At 49.3% G+C, this 13,631-nt stretch overlaps 1 protein-coding gene and 1 pseudogene across 2 annotated transcripts in view; both read left to right on the forward strand.

The window, feature by feature from the left end:
• The window catches only part of PLXDC1 (plexin domain containing 1), a 55,565-nt gene extending 52,387 nt beyond the window's left edge, over positions 1-3,178 (forward strand). The window contains exons 12-13 of one of the 2 annotated variants that reach the window (XM_032429010.1): positions 263-423; positions 1,690-3,178. In XM_032429010.1, coding sequence (XP_032284901.1) covers positions 263-423; positions 1,690-1,809 — 281 coding nt within the window. In that variant the 3' untranslated portion in view covers positions 1,810-3,178. The remainder of the gene's footprint in view (positions 1-262; positions 424-1,689) is intronic. The other variant, XM_032429009.1, reaches the window with a different exon arrangement.
• A 6,398-nt stretch (positions 3,179-9,576) lies between these two features.
• On the forward strand, positions 9,577-9,997 carry LOC116647539 (annotated as a pseudogene).
• The last annotated feature ends 3,634 nt before the right edge of the window (positions 9,998-13,631 follow it).

Here is a 13,631-nt window from a genome sequence, read left to right on the forward strand (position 1 = left end):
ACTTCTCTTATGATCCTTATTAGACATTTGGGCAACTTTTAAGTGATTTTGGAAAACCACCTGAATGTTGCCCAGTGCAACGTGAATGCCATCCATACTCATGATTCTACCCACTCCTGCCCCATCTTTTTACCTATTTCATAAGCAGGCCCGAAGTTTCTGCCAGTTTTCATCTCTGAGATTTTGCCAGAACCTGGGACTTCATGGCCCCACCTTCCCTGCTCCCCAGTAGCCACCCCCTACCCTATCGGTCTCTCCACAGGCCTTCAGAACAACCTGTCCCCCAAGACCAAGGGCCCCCCCGTGCACCTGGGTACCATCGTGGGCATCGTGCTGGCAGTCCTCCTGGTGGCAGCCATCATCCTGGCTGGGATTTACATTAACGGCCACCCCACCTCGAACGCTGCGCTCTTCTTCATCGAGGTCAGTGTAGAATTTGGCCCCAGCTCCACCGTCTGCCTCCGCATCAGCATTTCCCCAGCCACGGAGTACCTGCCTCTCCCCACCTCATCCCTCCCTGCCCGCGTGCCTGGCTCCTGTTCCTTCCTGAGGAACCATCCTTGACTCCATCCTGGTGCACCTTTGAGTCCCTAACCCCCCTCCCCGAGTCTCCCCCAGGAGTGCTGCACCCCTCCTGTCCTGTTGAACAGCCTGTCTGCCTTTCGCTCCCCCGTTGGTGAAATTAGAAGCGTCCCCAGAGGAAAGAAAGAGACTGTGCAGCCAATCTTTAATGCTTTGTGGTCTCTCACCCCCAAATTCCAGGCCGGCTGCTTATTCAAAGCCATAGTGGAACAGACCTTTGCCTTTTTGCCTGTTGTATGGGTGCTTAGGTTAGAATTGACAAGACACAGTAATCATAAGAGTTGCTCTCTCTGGGAGCTTTCATGGAGGATGCTATGGTTTGGAATGTCTCAGAATTCGGAAGAACCAGCTTGAAGTGCAGCTTGGGAAGTAAAGGCCAGCCCCCTTCTCTCTGGGCCACAGGGTTCGGCAGCTCCTGGCCCTGTCCTCCGCTCTCAGCTCCTCACCAGCTCTGTGTGTGGTCCAGTGGGGCTGCCTCTTTGACCACGGTCTCCCACACAGGGGTTACCCAGAGGCGCAGGGGGTCTCCTCCTCTTTGTTTAGAAGCCCCTGTTTCTTGTAAGCCCTAACCAGTCAGCCTTAAGTTTTAGCCTCCCTGGGTATCACCCCGGGGGACTGCAGATCCCCAGCCATAGAGACGCTGATGGGGCAGGTCTGAAACTGGCCCAGGAAGGTGTATGTTCATAAGCTCCCCAGCTGTCTCTGCCGCAGGGTCTATACTGTCTTGAGGGTTATCTTGGCATTTCCAGAGCCTCCCAGATCATTCCCTCTCTCACCCACTGCCTCACCTTTCACCGTCTCAGGGCTCCACTCGGTACGTTGCTAAAGGCTCTCACCTGTGTCCTGCAGTCCATGCCGTGAGGGGTAAAATGACCTCCTCCCAGACTCCTAGGGCTCCCAGCAATGCTCCCAGCAGTGGAGGGATCACCATGGTGGGAGCTTCCGGGGAGGGGGTTGAACTCCACCTGGCTCAGAGTAGGCCCCAGCGCCCTAGTGAAGAGAGTCTTCGTGCTCAGCACTGTCCCTGGTCAGGGAGGGGGTGGGGGTGGGGCCCCAGGTGGGTTAGGCCACACCCGCTGACTCTGTGCCCCCCCCGCCCACCCACAGCGGAGACCTCACCACTGGCCAGCAGTGAGATTCCGCAACCACCCCAACCACTCCACCTACACGGAGGTTGAGCCCTCGGGCCACGAGAAGGAGGGCTTCGTGGAGGCTGAGCAGTGCTGAGAGCACCAGGTCTCCCCGTGGAAGGATAGGAAAGAAGACCCCGGGACCCCAAAGAAGACCAGTCAAAGCAAAGTGGAGAAGTGACTTTTCTTGGCTTCCTCTGAACTTGCCCTGGCTGGGAAGATGGAGATGAGACCGTGGCTAATGGTGCCAGAGCCACAGTTTGGCCATCGCATACCACACACTGAAGCAAGGGGGCAGAAAAGCAACCACATGAGGTTCTTAAGGGACAACAACCTAATTTCATCCTGTTTTGATGTGAGGGGTCTCCCCTTCTGGGTCTCTCAGTGGTCTCCTCCCGTGGTCCTGCCCCAGAGGCCCCTCCCACCCGAGTCACCTAACGCCCCTCCACAGGACACAGAGAACAAGACGCAAGACTGGGGCCGCCGCATTCCAGGGTCCATAGACTCCAGAGCTGGTCCTCATGGCTATGGATTCAGTGTATTTCCCCCCAGCCTTGGCGGCTCTGGAAGTCTGAAGACGTTCTAACCATCTGCTAAACACAGGTACGACTCTGTCTGGCATGTTGTCACCAGAGGAAAGCCAAACGCGCGGAGAGGAAAGAACTTGCGGGGGGGAAAGTTGCATTTTTAGGCTTTACTCCCTAGAGTTACCCTTTCTGCTGAGAACCAGTCCTACATGGAACGTGTGTGCAGCCCGCCTCGTGGGCTTTACCCCAACTGCGGCCCAGCCTTGGCCTGGCGAGCGGAGCCGGGCGGTGTGGGGCTCCAGATTCCGATGGCACGTGTGGTGTCCACAGTACTCACTGGCCTGTCCTTCTGTCAGCGCCAGGAAGTACCTTCAAAGGCAGGGCCTGCCAGACTAGTACCTTTCCTCCTCTGAGCTGGATTTTTATAGCCATTAAAGAGAAGACACAGGGTGGTAGGAGGGCTTCTGGAGACGTACTCAGCAGGGAACTTCTGCTGGATTCTGTTGTGAAGCAAAGCTGCTGGAACGGATGGGACAGAGGAAGCTGGCGTGGGAAGGAGGGACTTTCTGTGGAAAACCTTGACCTGGAGAGTCGCTCCCACATCCCCAGCTCTGCTGGAAGCTTTTGGAACAAAGTGTTTAGGCTCTCAAACTTCACCTGGCTTTAAGGGAATTCTGTCCCAGGGATGAGTTGGGGCTGCTTCTGAAGAGAATTTTAAAATTAAAATCTATAGCTCAACCTCATTCAAAGTAAAGAATATCAGCAGCAAATAAATGTTAAATCAGTCTCCACTGAGTCACGTCCTTTTATGCATGTCGCTGGGAACACTGCAAAAGTACAAGACCTCCTGAGGTGGCAGGTAGGGAGTCCACAAATAACCAGACATATCCAAACACTTGACCCATGGTTTTCCAGATGCTTCGTGGTTTATCCTCGGTGAGGCCATCATTGACAATCCAAGTGGGAAACATGCTGGACTTCAGCTATGTGTGTGTGTGTGTGTGTGTGTGTGTGTTTTCATAAACCAGACAAGGAAGAGCTATGGGGAGGGTCAGAATATGAGAAAGAAAAAAGACAGGGCAGCCGAGAGAATAGGGTTCTTTCCAAGCTTCTGAAGGACAGAAAGGTCTGTAACTGAGCTGTCTTAATGAGAGAAGAGCAGCCAGGCGCTAAAATGATCTGGGCTCCCAGCACTCCTGGCCGGCAGGAGGGTGATTTCTGCCCTTGCCTGACTAGCAAAGCATCTATGACCTTTATGTGTCTAAAGTGGCCAGTGGGGCAGTTCCTACTGTGGCCAAATGCAGGGCGCAGCACCATTTGCCCCACTCCCAAACTCCAGCAAGCTTCTTCCCAGTGGGAGCTCTGCTCACTGTTCGTGATTCCTGAAGGGAAAGAACACTGAGAGTGAAGAAAGGTGTGTGAGTATGTGTGTGGGGGGAGAGGGGGGAGGCACCTGGGTGGCTCAGCTGAGTTAAGCGTCTGCCTTCGGCTCAGGTCATGATCTCAGAGTCCCGGGATCGAGCCCCGCATCGGGCTCCCTGCTCAGCGGGGAGCCTGCTTCTCCCTCTCCCTCTGCCCCTCCTAAATAAATAAATAAATAAATAAATAAATAAAATCTTAAAAAGAAAGAAAGAAAGGTGTGAGGATTCGGTGAGGCCTATGCCATAACCTCTGTAGGCAGAGAAAGCTCGAGATGCCTCTGCCAGGTCACAGCGAGCCTGGCTGACCCCAGGGAGGACAGTGGTAAGGCCATCAGGTGGCCTGGTTAATTCACAGCAAAAAGAGCTAAAGATGTGTCACTGGATATTAAGAGTCTTTGGACTTTTCGAGCCAAAACACATAGCCCAGGGCTCCCAAGATACAGAGCCAGGCATCTCACGGAGTTAACGCTGGTTCCCAGCTACCCTTAGGATCGGTGACAAGGTAAGCGTTTACTCCAACGTTTAGAGCAGGTTAGCTGGGTAGCGAGAGAGAAAGGCTCACTTGGAGAATGAGTGACCAGGAGGAGACCCAGGGATCTTATGGTTAACCTTCCACATTTGCCTACAGTCCAGCAAGGCCAAGTAACACCCCACATATGCTTGCAGACTTCCAGGACCTTCCGCCCCACCAGAATATCCAGTCTCCAGGGAAAGCAGGTGGTTGGCAGTATCTTTCCCACATGGTGCCTTTGCGTGTCCTCACTGTGATCTCACTGCCGGGTGGGAGGGTAGGATTCATGGAAGTTCATCACTGCGACAGGAAACTTCAACCCTATGAAATAGGGCTCTGCAGAGCTGTGTTGTACCCAGAAATGAGAAGTTCTCAGGGAAGCTCTGTTTTATACCAGAACTCTTAAGAGAGCAAGTGTGAGGGAAAGAAGAGGAATGCAGAGGTCGGGTATGAGGAGTGCCCGGGGTCAGGCTGAGAGCACCCCTTGTACTCCTTTAATCTGCTGCCCCCAGATGCGTGGACATGTCCTGTGAGGTGCTGGGGTTTCTGATCCTAGAACATGAGTGCATATGCCCACCCATCAACCCCAGCACCAGGAGTGTAGACTGGGTTTCCGAGCTCAAATGATTGGCCATCTCCCTCCCGCCAGAATCAGGTATCACCCACTCACCCCCAGCAGGCCTGTGATGCTGGAGGCCACTTCTTCAGGTCTCAGCCTGGAGCCTGAGGTTGAAAATGTCCTTTGGTCACTATTCAAGTTTCTCTACGGACCCCGGGAAGCAAGTTTTTCTTTTCTTTTTTTTTTAAAGATTTTATTTATTTATTTGACAGAGACAAGATAGCGAGAGCAGGAACACAAGCAGGGGGAGTGGGAGAGGGAGAAGCAGGCTTCCTGCTGAGCAAGGAGCCTAATGTGGGGCTCGATCCCAGGACCCTGGGATCATGACCTGAGCCAAAGGCAGACGCTTAACGACTGAGCCACTCAGGCGCCCCTGGAAGCAAATTTGTCAATTTGTGTGTGTGTTTTTTTTTTTTTTTTTTAAAAGCTTTGTTTATTTATTTATTTATTTATTTATTTTTTTAAAGATTTTATTTATTTATTTGAGAGAGAGAATGAGAGACAGAGAGCACGAGAGGGAAGAGGGCAGAGGGAGAAGCAGACCCCCTGCTGAGCAGGGAGCCCGATGTGGGACTCGATCCCAGGACTCCAGGATCATGACCTGAGCCGAAGGCAGTCGCTTAACCAACTGAGCCACCCAGGCGCCCCAATTTGTGTGTTTTATCAGGGCTCTCCTGTGCACAGTATCCCTGTGTGTGTGTATATATATGTAGGTGTGCATACAAGTATGTGCACACACATGTGCATTTTATTGCTAAAAACATCGGATGAAGTTGTTGCTATGTTCAGGCTTAAGACAGTGGCAAAAGCTGTTTTAAAAGCTGCCATCCTCATTGTTTGAAAAGCAGAGTGTTCAGCACTTGAGCTGATCACTCATCTGGTTGTGGGCAAGGCTAAGACTCTCTTCTCCCAGTCCTGGAAATGATAACAGATTTGCACAGAGCACTGATCAGGGGCTGCCCGCAGACTTCCTGGCCTTGGGAACCACACCAGGTAGTCACAGAGAAAATGAAGCCAACCTCTCTCTCTCTCTCTCTGTCTCCACCCCCTTTTTCCCCCACTCCACCTCCCCAAAAAACCTGAACTTACACTTGGTGTTAATAATAAAAAGCAACCTTCTTCTAGGACTTCTGCAGTGTGCAGAATAAAGTGCCAAGAATTTTGAGTGCATTCTGCAAATTGCAGCTCCTACCTTGGCCCAATGACTAGCATCTCCTCTAAGGACCTGGACTAAGGAGCCTAGCAGAAGCCTCCAGCAACCTGCCCAGCAGGGCTGCTTCCCCCAACCTTCCATCCTACCTCCAGGAGAAAGAGCCTGGAAAGAGATCCCAGCTCTTTATTTATTTGGGGTTTGTAAATCCCTGGAAGTAAACCTCGTGGGTTTCCAATCGACCTTCTAGAGACACAAAATCCATCTGCATATGATGAGTCTGCCACATTTCTGGAGGATTCCCAGTCAAACCACTTTAGCGGCCTTATTGTGCTTTTATTACTTTGAGTGTTTCGTTCACAAAACATGGTGAAGTAAACCAAAACAAAGAGGAAACATTTGAACTCTTCACAGCCAAAATCAGCTGTGCCAAATTTCAGGCTCCAAACAAGCTGATTTATAAATAAACATGCCGTGTTCACCGAATAAGGAGGAATGTGTTGGAGAAGGCAGCAAGGATTGGTGGAGAAAGTGCCGAGCTACATAGCTGGTCAGAAGGTGGGAGCTGTAGCCCTAGCCTTGTTCCTGAGAAGCTGTGTGATGTGGACCAAGTCACCCAACTTCTCTGGGTAGGAAGATGCTCCTCTCCTTAGCAAACAGCCTCACCTGCATTTTTTTCTTGCCCTAGCTCACACAGCAGCTCAGACCTAAGCAACCTTTCCTTTCCATTAGGGTTACCAACTTATTCTAGTCTGCCTGGAACTTTCTTGGTTCCAACACTGAGAGTCATATGTCCCAGGAAACCCCTCCAGGATGAGCACCTTGGATCAACTGGTTAGTTAGATCAACTGTCCAGACTCCGTGGGCTGAAAAGATAAGGTTAATAATTTCAAGGACTTTAGGGTCTTGGACCTAGCTACTCAAAGTGTGGTCTGGATAGGCATCCCCGAAGGATTAGCTGGAAATGCAGAAGTCAGGCCCACACAACCCAGACCCGCTGAATCAGCATCTGCGCTTGAGTAGCTCCCCAGGTGACTCATGTGAAGCCCAAGAAAGTTTGGGAAGCACTTCTAGGAAGCAATTTTACCTACATGATTGCAGCCTATTGGGGAGGCATTATTCCCCCATTTCCCAGATAAGGAAACTGAGGTTCAAACAGGTGGTTTACTTGTTTATTTGTTAATTTGATCCATACTCAATGCAGCACCTACCACGTGCCAGGCACTGTTAAGTGACTTGCCCAAGGTCGCATGGCTAGTAAGTCACCGAGACAATCCCCAAAACTAGGGCTCTGGATTCCCAGCTGAGGTTGTTCCCTGGGAACCACCGGGCAGCACCAGAACCTCACGGCTATGGTTAAGTATGGAAGCTGGCTATGGAGTATACAGAGTCCCCCCAGGCCTGGAGAGAGCCTCAAAAACAGGCATAACGATGACTTCAGATCCTCGTTCTTGGATCCCAAAACTGTGAGCGTATCAGGTATTTATTTCCACAATCCCAAGAGCTTGAAAATGTCCTCATTGTTCCTGCCTCCCCTCATCCGGCTCCCCGCTCCCCCACTTGGAGACCCCCTCACACGAAGATTTGGAAGCGCTCTCCACAAGGCTTTATAGAACCCCAAGGCCATGCCTCTGTGCTGGTTTTCTTCTTGAATGGAGGACAACTGATGACTTCATTTTCCACGATGGGGCTGGAGAGAAAGGAAGTGGGAAGGGGGAATCCTCACTTGAACTGCTGAAACCAAAGAGAAAGTCTTTGGGGGCGAGGTTTCTGATGTTCACAAGACATTTTTACATTTGGTCCCTGGAGATAGCCAAATCGTGCCCACAGTTCTCCACAAAGTTAAAAGCACCGAAAAGGAAATATCTGAAGGCAGGCCAATAATATTTCAGCATACACTCCCAGTCATACAATCCAACCTTCCCTTCCAGCTTCGGTCTGTCCTCTTCAAAGTTTTTTATTCAGAAATTGGCTCACCACCATGGGATCGGATCCAGGGTCCAAAAGGTATAGTATAAGGCTCCCCGTGTCCAGCTGAGGAAAGGCTGAAAATCCTTCTGAAGTAACAAGTCCCCTCTCTTTTCCACTGACCCACCCACAGTCCCCTCGGTTTAGATCCCATTTTGAATTCACAGATAGGCAGCTCTCCACAAACTCAGATGTGGTCCATCAAGCGCCTAATGGGGAGCCCTTTGCCTGGACTCCCCTCTCCCAAGGAACAGTAAGTCATTTCAAGAGCCTCTCCTCAAGGCCTAAAGGGCAGCCTGCCCCAGAGCCCACCCTGTCCCCTCTCTAGAGCTGCCCATACCCCTCTTTTCTCCCCCCAGGGCCTCTATGGACTGAGCAAAATCTCCCCAGCTGACTTAGCTCTTCCTTCTGCCTCCTGAGATAAGCACTCAGCCCTCTTCATGGTAAAGGAGGAACCAAAACTAACAAAACTGGACATTGGCAGAACTTTCTTACAGAAGCCCTGATCTATTTATTTTTGTCCTCTGAGGTGGCGAGAGGGGCAGCTAGCAGGTCGCGTTTACTAAGTGCTATGTTCCAGGCGGGGTGTTATGAGATTTATTTGGATCATCACTTATGAGGCAGGTCTGTTGTTAGCTCTACCTTACAAGGCAGCCACTGAGCTGCAAAGCCCATGAGGGGATCTGCTCAAGGTCACCAGCTAGGTCACTCAGGCAAGGTGACTAAAACTTGGCAAAGATAACTAGAAGTCAGTTGGCCTCTGGCGGGGTTCCTCGGCTTTGGATCCTGCAGCCAGGGCTTGCCCGCCCTCCTACCCTCCACATCTGGACCCACCCTCTATCAGAGGCCCTGTGGATCTTGTCCTCCATGGAAGCGTCACTGCCCAGCGAGGGAGTGGAATTGGCTTGGAAGAGGCAACATCTGCCTCAGTTTCAAGTGGAAGCTTTAAATCTCTGAGGCCCCACAGATGGAGTGACCGACCCCCAGTTCCCTAGGTGTTAGCCCTCTAGAAATGAACCCTCTGGGGGTGCTCCTCCCATCCTCTGCGCCACACATCTTAGAGACTGGTACCTGATGTTTTCTTCTCTATTAAGAGCCCAGGCTACACGAATGGCTTTGTTCACTTCCCCAATCCCTTCGTTTTACAGAGGGAAACACTGAGACCCCCAAAGGCCGTGAAGGCCGGGACCGACTTGCCCACAACCACACAGAAAGCCGGAGAGCCCAGGCTGCTGGTTCTCAGAGCTAGGACCTGTGGTGGGTGAGCACAAGGGCTCTCATGCCACCGAGCCCGAGCTGCATGCTGGTGACGCCACGTGCCACCTTTGTGACCTTACACAATGACTCCATGTCCTTGCTCGCTTACAGCATTAGTTAAATGCAAGTGGTGAAAACAGTAGCACCTGGCAGCGCCTGGGGGGGGTCAGACGGTTACGCGTCCGACTCCTGATTTCGGCTCAGGTCATGATCTCAGGGTCCTGGGATCCAGCCCCACGTCGGGCTCCCTGCTCAACAGAAGTCTGCTTGAGATTCTCTCTCCCTCCCCCTCTGCCCCTTCCCCACTTGCACATGGGCGCTCTCTCTCCCTCAAATAAATAAATCTTAAAAAAAAAGGGGGGGGGGTGTCGCCTTAGAGATCGGGACTGGCTGGGATTGCAAAAGATCAACATGCTTTTGGCTAGAGATTTACTACACCCCGTCCTTGGAAGAGGAAAAGAAAAAACATAAAAAGAAACGGCTAGTTCAGAGCCCAAATTCCTATTTTATGGATGTAAAATGTCCAGGTTGCTACAAGATTACCACGGTTTTCAGCCATGCTCAGATGGTGGTTCTTTGTGTAGGCTGTTCAACAGTGTTGTGCCAGCCAACAGGAGGAAAGGCCAGACTCACAGAGGGGTGTTCATTTAGAAGAAAGCAACACTAATGATCCACACAACCTCTTGAATTTGTGTTTATCGCAGAAAGCCTTATCAGTTCAGTAATTCCAGTTATCTACCAAGATAATGTAATTATGTTTAATTTTGTAAGGTTTACAACAGTGATGTCCTATTTTGGTGTCAGTTTTTCAATAAAGTTTTGATTATGGGCAAAAAAAAAAAAAGGTGGGGGGGAGAAAGAAAATAGTAGCACCTGGCTCATCAGGCTTTGGGAGGGTTAAGCATTCCAGTATTTGGAGACAAACATAGCACTGAAGACCTTGGCTCCTTTTTTACTTGTTGAATTTTATTTGTTAATTACTAACCGCAGCAGGACTTATTATCCCCAGTGGAGGGTGGAGGGCGGTGGCCGGGGAGGGGGTGGGGGGGATTTTCTGGCACTTTCTGTTGCCTTTATGTTTGGGTATGGTTTACACCAGAAGGGGGCGCTCTGCTGGGTGAGCTATTCCAGCAGGCCTCATCTTCCTCTCAGAAAGCCTCCCACTTACCGCAGACTGGGGATAGACATTGACAGACATCCTTGCAACGGGCTGGCTCTCGTGACTCTGGCCAAAACAGGCACTGAAACTTCTCATCGCTCTTCATTCTTAGTTTTCTATATTTATCTTCAAAACACTAACTTATTTTCATGTTCCTTAGGGAGCAAAAAAGGACTATGAGAAAGGGATATTGCAGAATTCACCCTACAGAAATCAACCCCTGAAAACTTCCCTCAGTGATTAATTTTGAAGGTTTCAATACCCAAGGCTGACTGTTTTGTAAGAGATCAGCTGAGGCACTGAGTTATTTTTCTAGTTCCCTTTAAACCTAAATTAAAAACAGATTACACTAAATAAAACTGAGGGTATCACAATCTCAGATATCAAGATCTACTACCAAGTTGCAATAATCAAAACAGCATGGTACTGGCACAAAAATAGACACATAGATCAGTGGAACAGAACAGAGAGCCCAGAAATAAACCCACGATTATATGGTCAATTAATCTTCAACAAAGGAGGCAAGACTATGCAATGGAAAAAGAGAGTCTCTTCAACAAATGGTATTGGGAAAACAGGATGGCTACAGGCAGAAGAATGAAACTGGACCCCTTTCTTACACCATACACACACACAAAAATTAAACTCAAAATGGATTAAAGACCTAATTGTGAGGCCTGAAACCATAAAAATCCTTGAAGAGGGCATAGGCAATAATGTCTCTGACATTGGCCATAGCAATATTTTTCTAGGTATGTCTCCTAAGGAAAGGGAAACAAAAGCAAAAGTAAACTATCAGGACTACATCAAAATAAAAAGCTTCTGCACAGCAAAGGAAACAATCAACAAAACAAAAAGACACTGAATGGGAAAAGGTATCTGCAGATGACATATCTGACAAAGGGTTGGTAGCCAAAATATGTAAAGAACTTATACAACTCAACACCAAAAAAACCCCACAAATAATCCAATTAAAAAATGGGTGGAAGACATGAAGAGACATTTCTCTAAAGAAGACATTCTGATGGCCAACAGATACGTGAAAAGGTGCTCAACATCACTTGTCATCAGGGAAACGTAAATCAAAATCACAATGCAGCATACCTCACACCCGTCAAAATAGCTAAAATCAAAAACACAAGAAACAACAAGTGTAGGCAAGGATGTAGAGAAAAAAGAACCCTGGTGCACTGTTGGTGAGAATGCAAACTGGTGCAGTCAGTATGGAAAACAGTATGGAGGTTCCTCAAAAAATTAAAAATAGAACTGCCCTAGGATTCAGCAATTCCACTACCAGGTATTTACCCAAAAAATATGAAAACACTAATTCCAAAAGATATGTACCCCCTATGTTTATTGCAGCTTTATTTACAATAGCCAAACTATGGAAGCAACCCAAGTATTCATCGATAGATGAGTGGATAAAGAAGATGTGGTGTATATATAAAATGGAATATTACTCAGCCATAAAAAGATATGGATGGATCTAGAGGGTATAATGCTACAATATGGATGGATCTAGAGGGTATAATGCTAAGTAAAATAAGCCAGAGAAAGACAAATAACGTGATTTCACTCACATGTGGAATTTAAGGAACGAAACAAACAAAGAAAAAAAGAGACAAACCAAAAAACAGACTCAACAATAGAGAACAAACTGATGGTTATCGGAGGGGGATGGGTGAAACAGGTGATGGGGATTAAGAGTACACTTATCGTATGGGGCGCCTGGGTGGCTCATCATGAGGCGTCTGCCTGCGGCTCAGGTCATGATCCCGGGGTCCTGGGATCAAGCCCCTCGTTGGGCTCCCTGCTCGGCAGGAAGCCTGCTTCTCCCTCTCCCACTCCCCCTGCTTGTGTTCCCTCTCTCGCTGTGTCACTCTCTGTCAAATAAATAAATAAAAAAGAGTACTCTCATCGTAATGTATAGAATTGTTGAATCACTATATTGTACACCTGAAAATAACACTGTATTTAACGATATTGGAATTAAAAAAAAAACAGATTAAACTAACAAAGCACCTACATTGAGGTCTGGCACTCAATAGGCATTTTGCCTATTTGTAGAAAGGGTGAATGTAGGAGAGACAGGCTTCTTTTTCTTTTTTTTTTTTTAAGATTTTATTTATTTATTCGTCAGAGAGAGAGAGAGCACAAGCAGGGGGGAACTGAAGGCAGAGGGAGAAGCAGGATCCCCGCTGAGCAGGGAGCCCGACGCGGGGCTCGATCCCAGGACCCTGGGACCACGATCCCGGCCAAAGGCAGACGCCCAACTGACTGAGCCACCCAGGAATCCCGAGAGACATGCTTCTTAACCCAAACAGAAACTCTTCTTTTCCTCACCTGAGAAACCCTCACAGATATTTTGATGGAAAGAAAAAAGGTGAAAAGCCTTCATTTTTTTTTTTTCAAAGGCACATAAAGCCAAGAAAAGTCCAGTTGTGGCTCCCTTGCAGGCCTTGCGTTCAGGTGGACTACAAGCTACCAGGCCCCAGGGAGGGTGGGATAACCTCCAAGCCTGGCTAAAGAGGGGGCCTCTAATCCCTAGGCCCACAGAATAACCAGAAGACCCAAATTTAGAATCCTCATTTCTCCCTTGGCCTGCTTCCTCTCCTTCAGGGGAGAAGGTTGATGTTCGGGCAGCTTCCAGAAGCAGGACAATGGATCTTTAGACACTGAAGCATTTCTCACTCATTGCAGGCCCCAGGGCTGGGTCTGCCGGTTTCTGGTTATTTGGCAAAAAAGCACAAATTAACTTGCAGTGCTCCGCACCCAAATAGATGACTCATAGTCAGCCCCCGGCACAAGGAAAGGACACAAAATGAAGAAATGCAGAGCAAAGTGCCAGAGGCTCTGGGAGCACTTCTGGAACGAATTCCTTCCTGGCCTGGTCTTCGTAATTCAGATTCTCAGTTTCTGGGGAAAATCACTTTCTGCAATATAAACACTCTAGGGGAGTGGGTGGGGTGGGATCACGGCCCAGGGCGGATGAGAATCAAGCACCGAAAGGCTACAAAGGAATTTCTCCCTTCCTTTGTTAGGGATGATTTACCAAAAAGGCCCTTTGAGGAAGGAACTGCCTTTGAGATCTCAGAGGAGCAGCGCCCAGCCCGCGGGCCCTTCTCCAGGCTCCCCACCCCCCACCTTCTGCTACTGGGGTCTGATGGTTAAAGAAATACCCACCACAGGGGTGGTTTCTGTTCCTTCCTCTGAGTTCCTTCTATTCAGGCAACTGTACAGACTTGACAAGGCACCTGAATGGGCATGGGTACTTCCTCCCCCACCCCCGCCGTGAAACAAAGCGCCC

Source organism: Phoca vitulina, unplaced genomic scaffold (genome assembly GCF_004348235.1).
Source record: "Phoca vitulina isolate PV1807 unplaced genomic scaffold, GSC_HSeal_1.0 scaffold40, whole genome shotgun sequence".
NCBI classification, from domain to species: domain Eukaryota; kingdom Metazoa; phylum Chordata; class Mammalia; order Carnivora; family Phocidae; genus Phoca; species Phoca vitulina.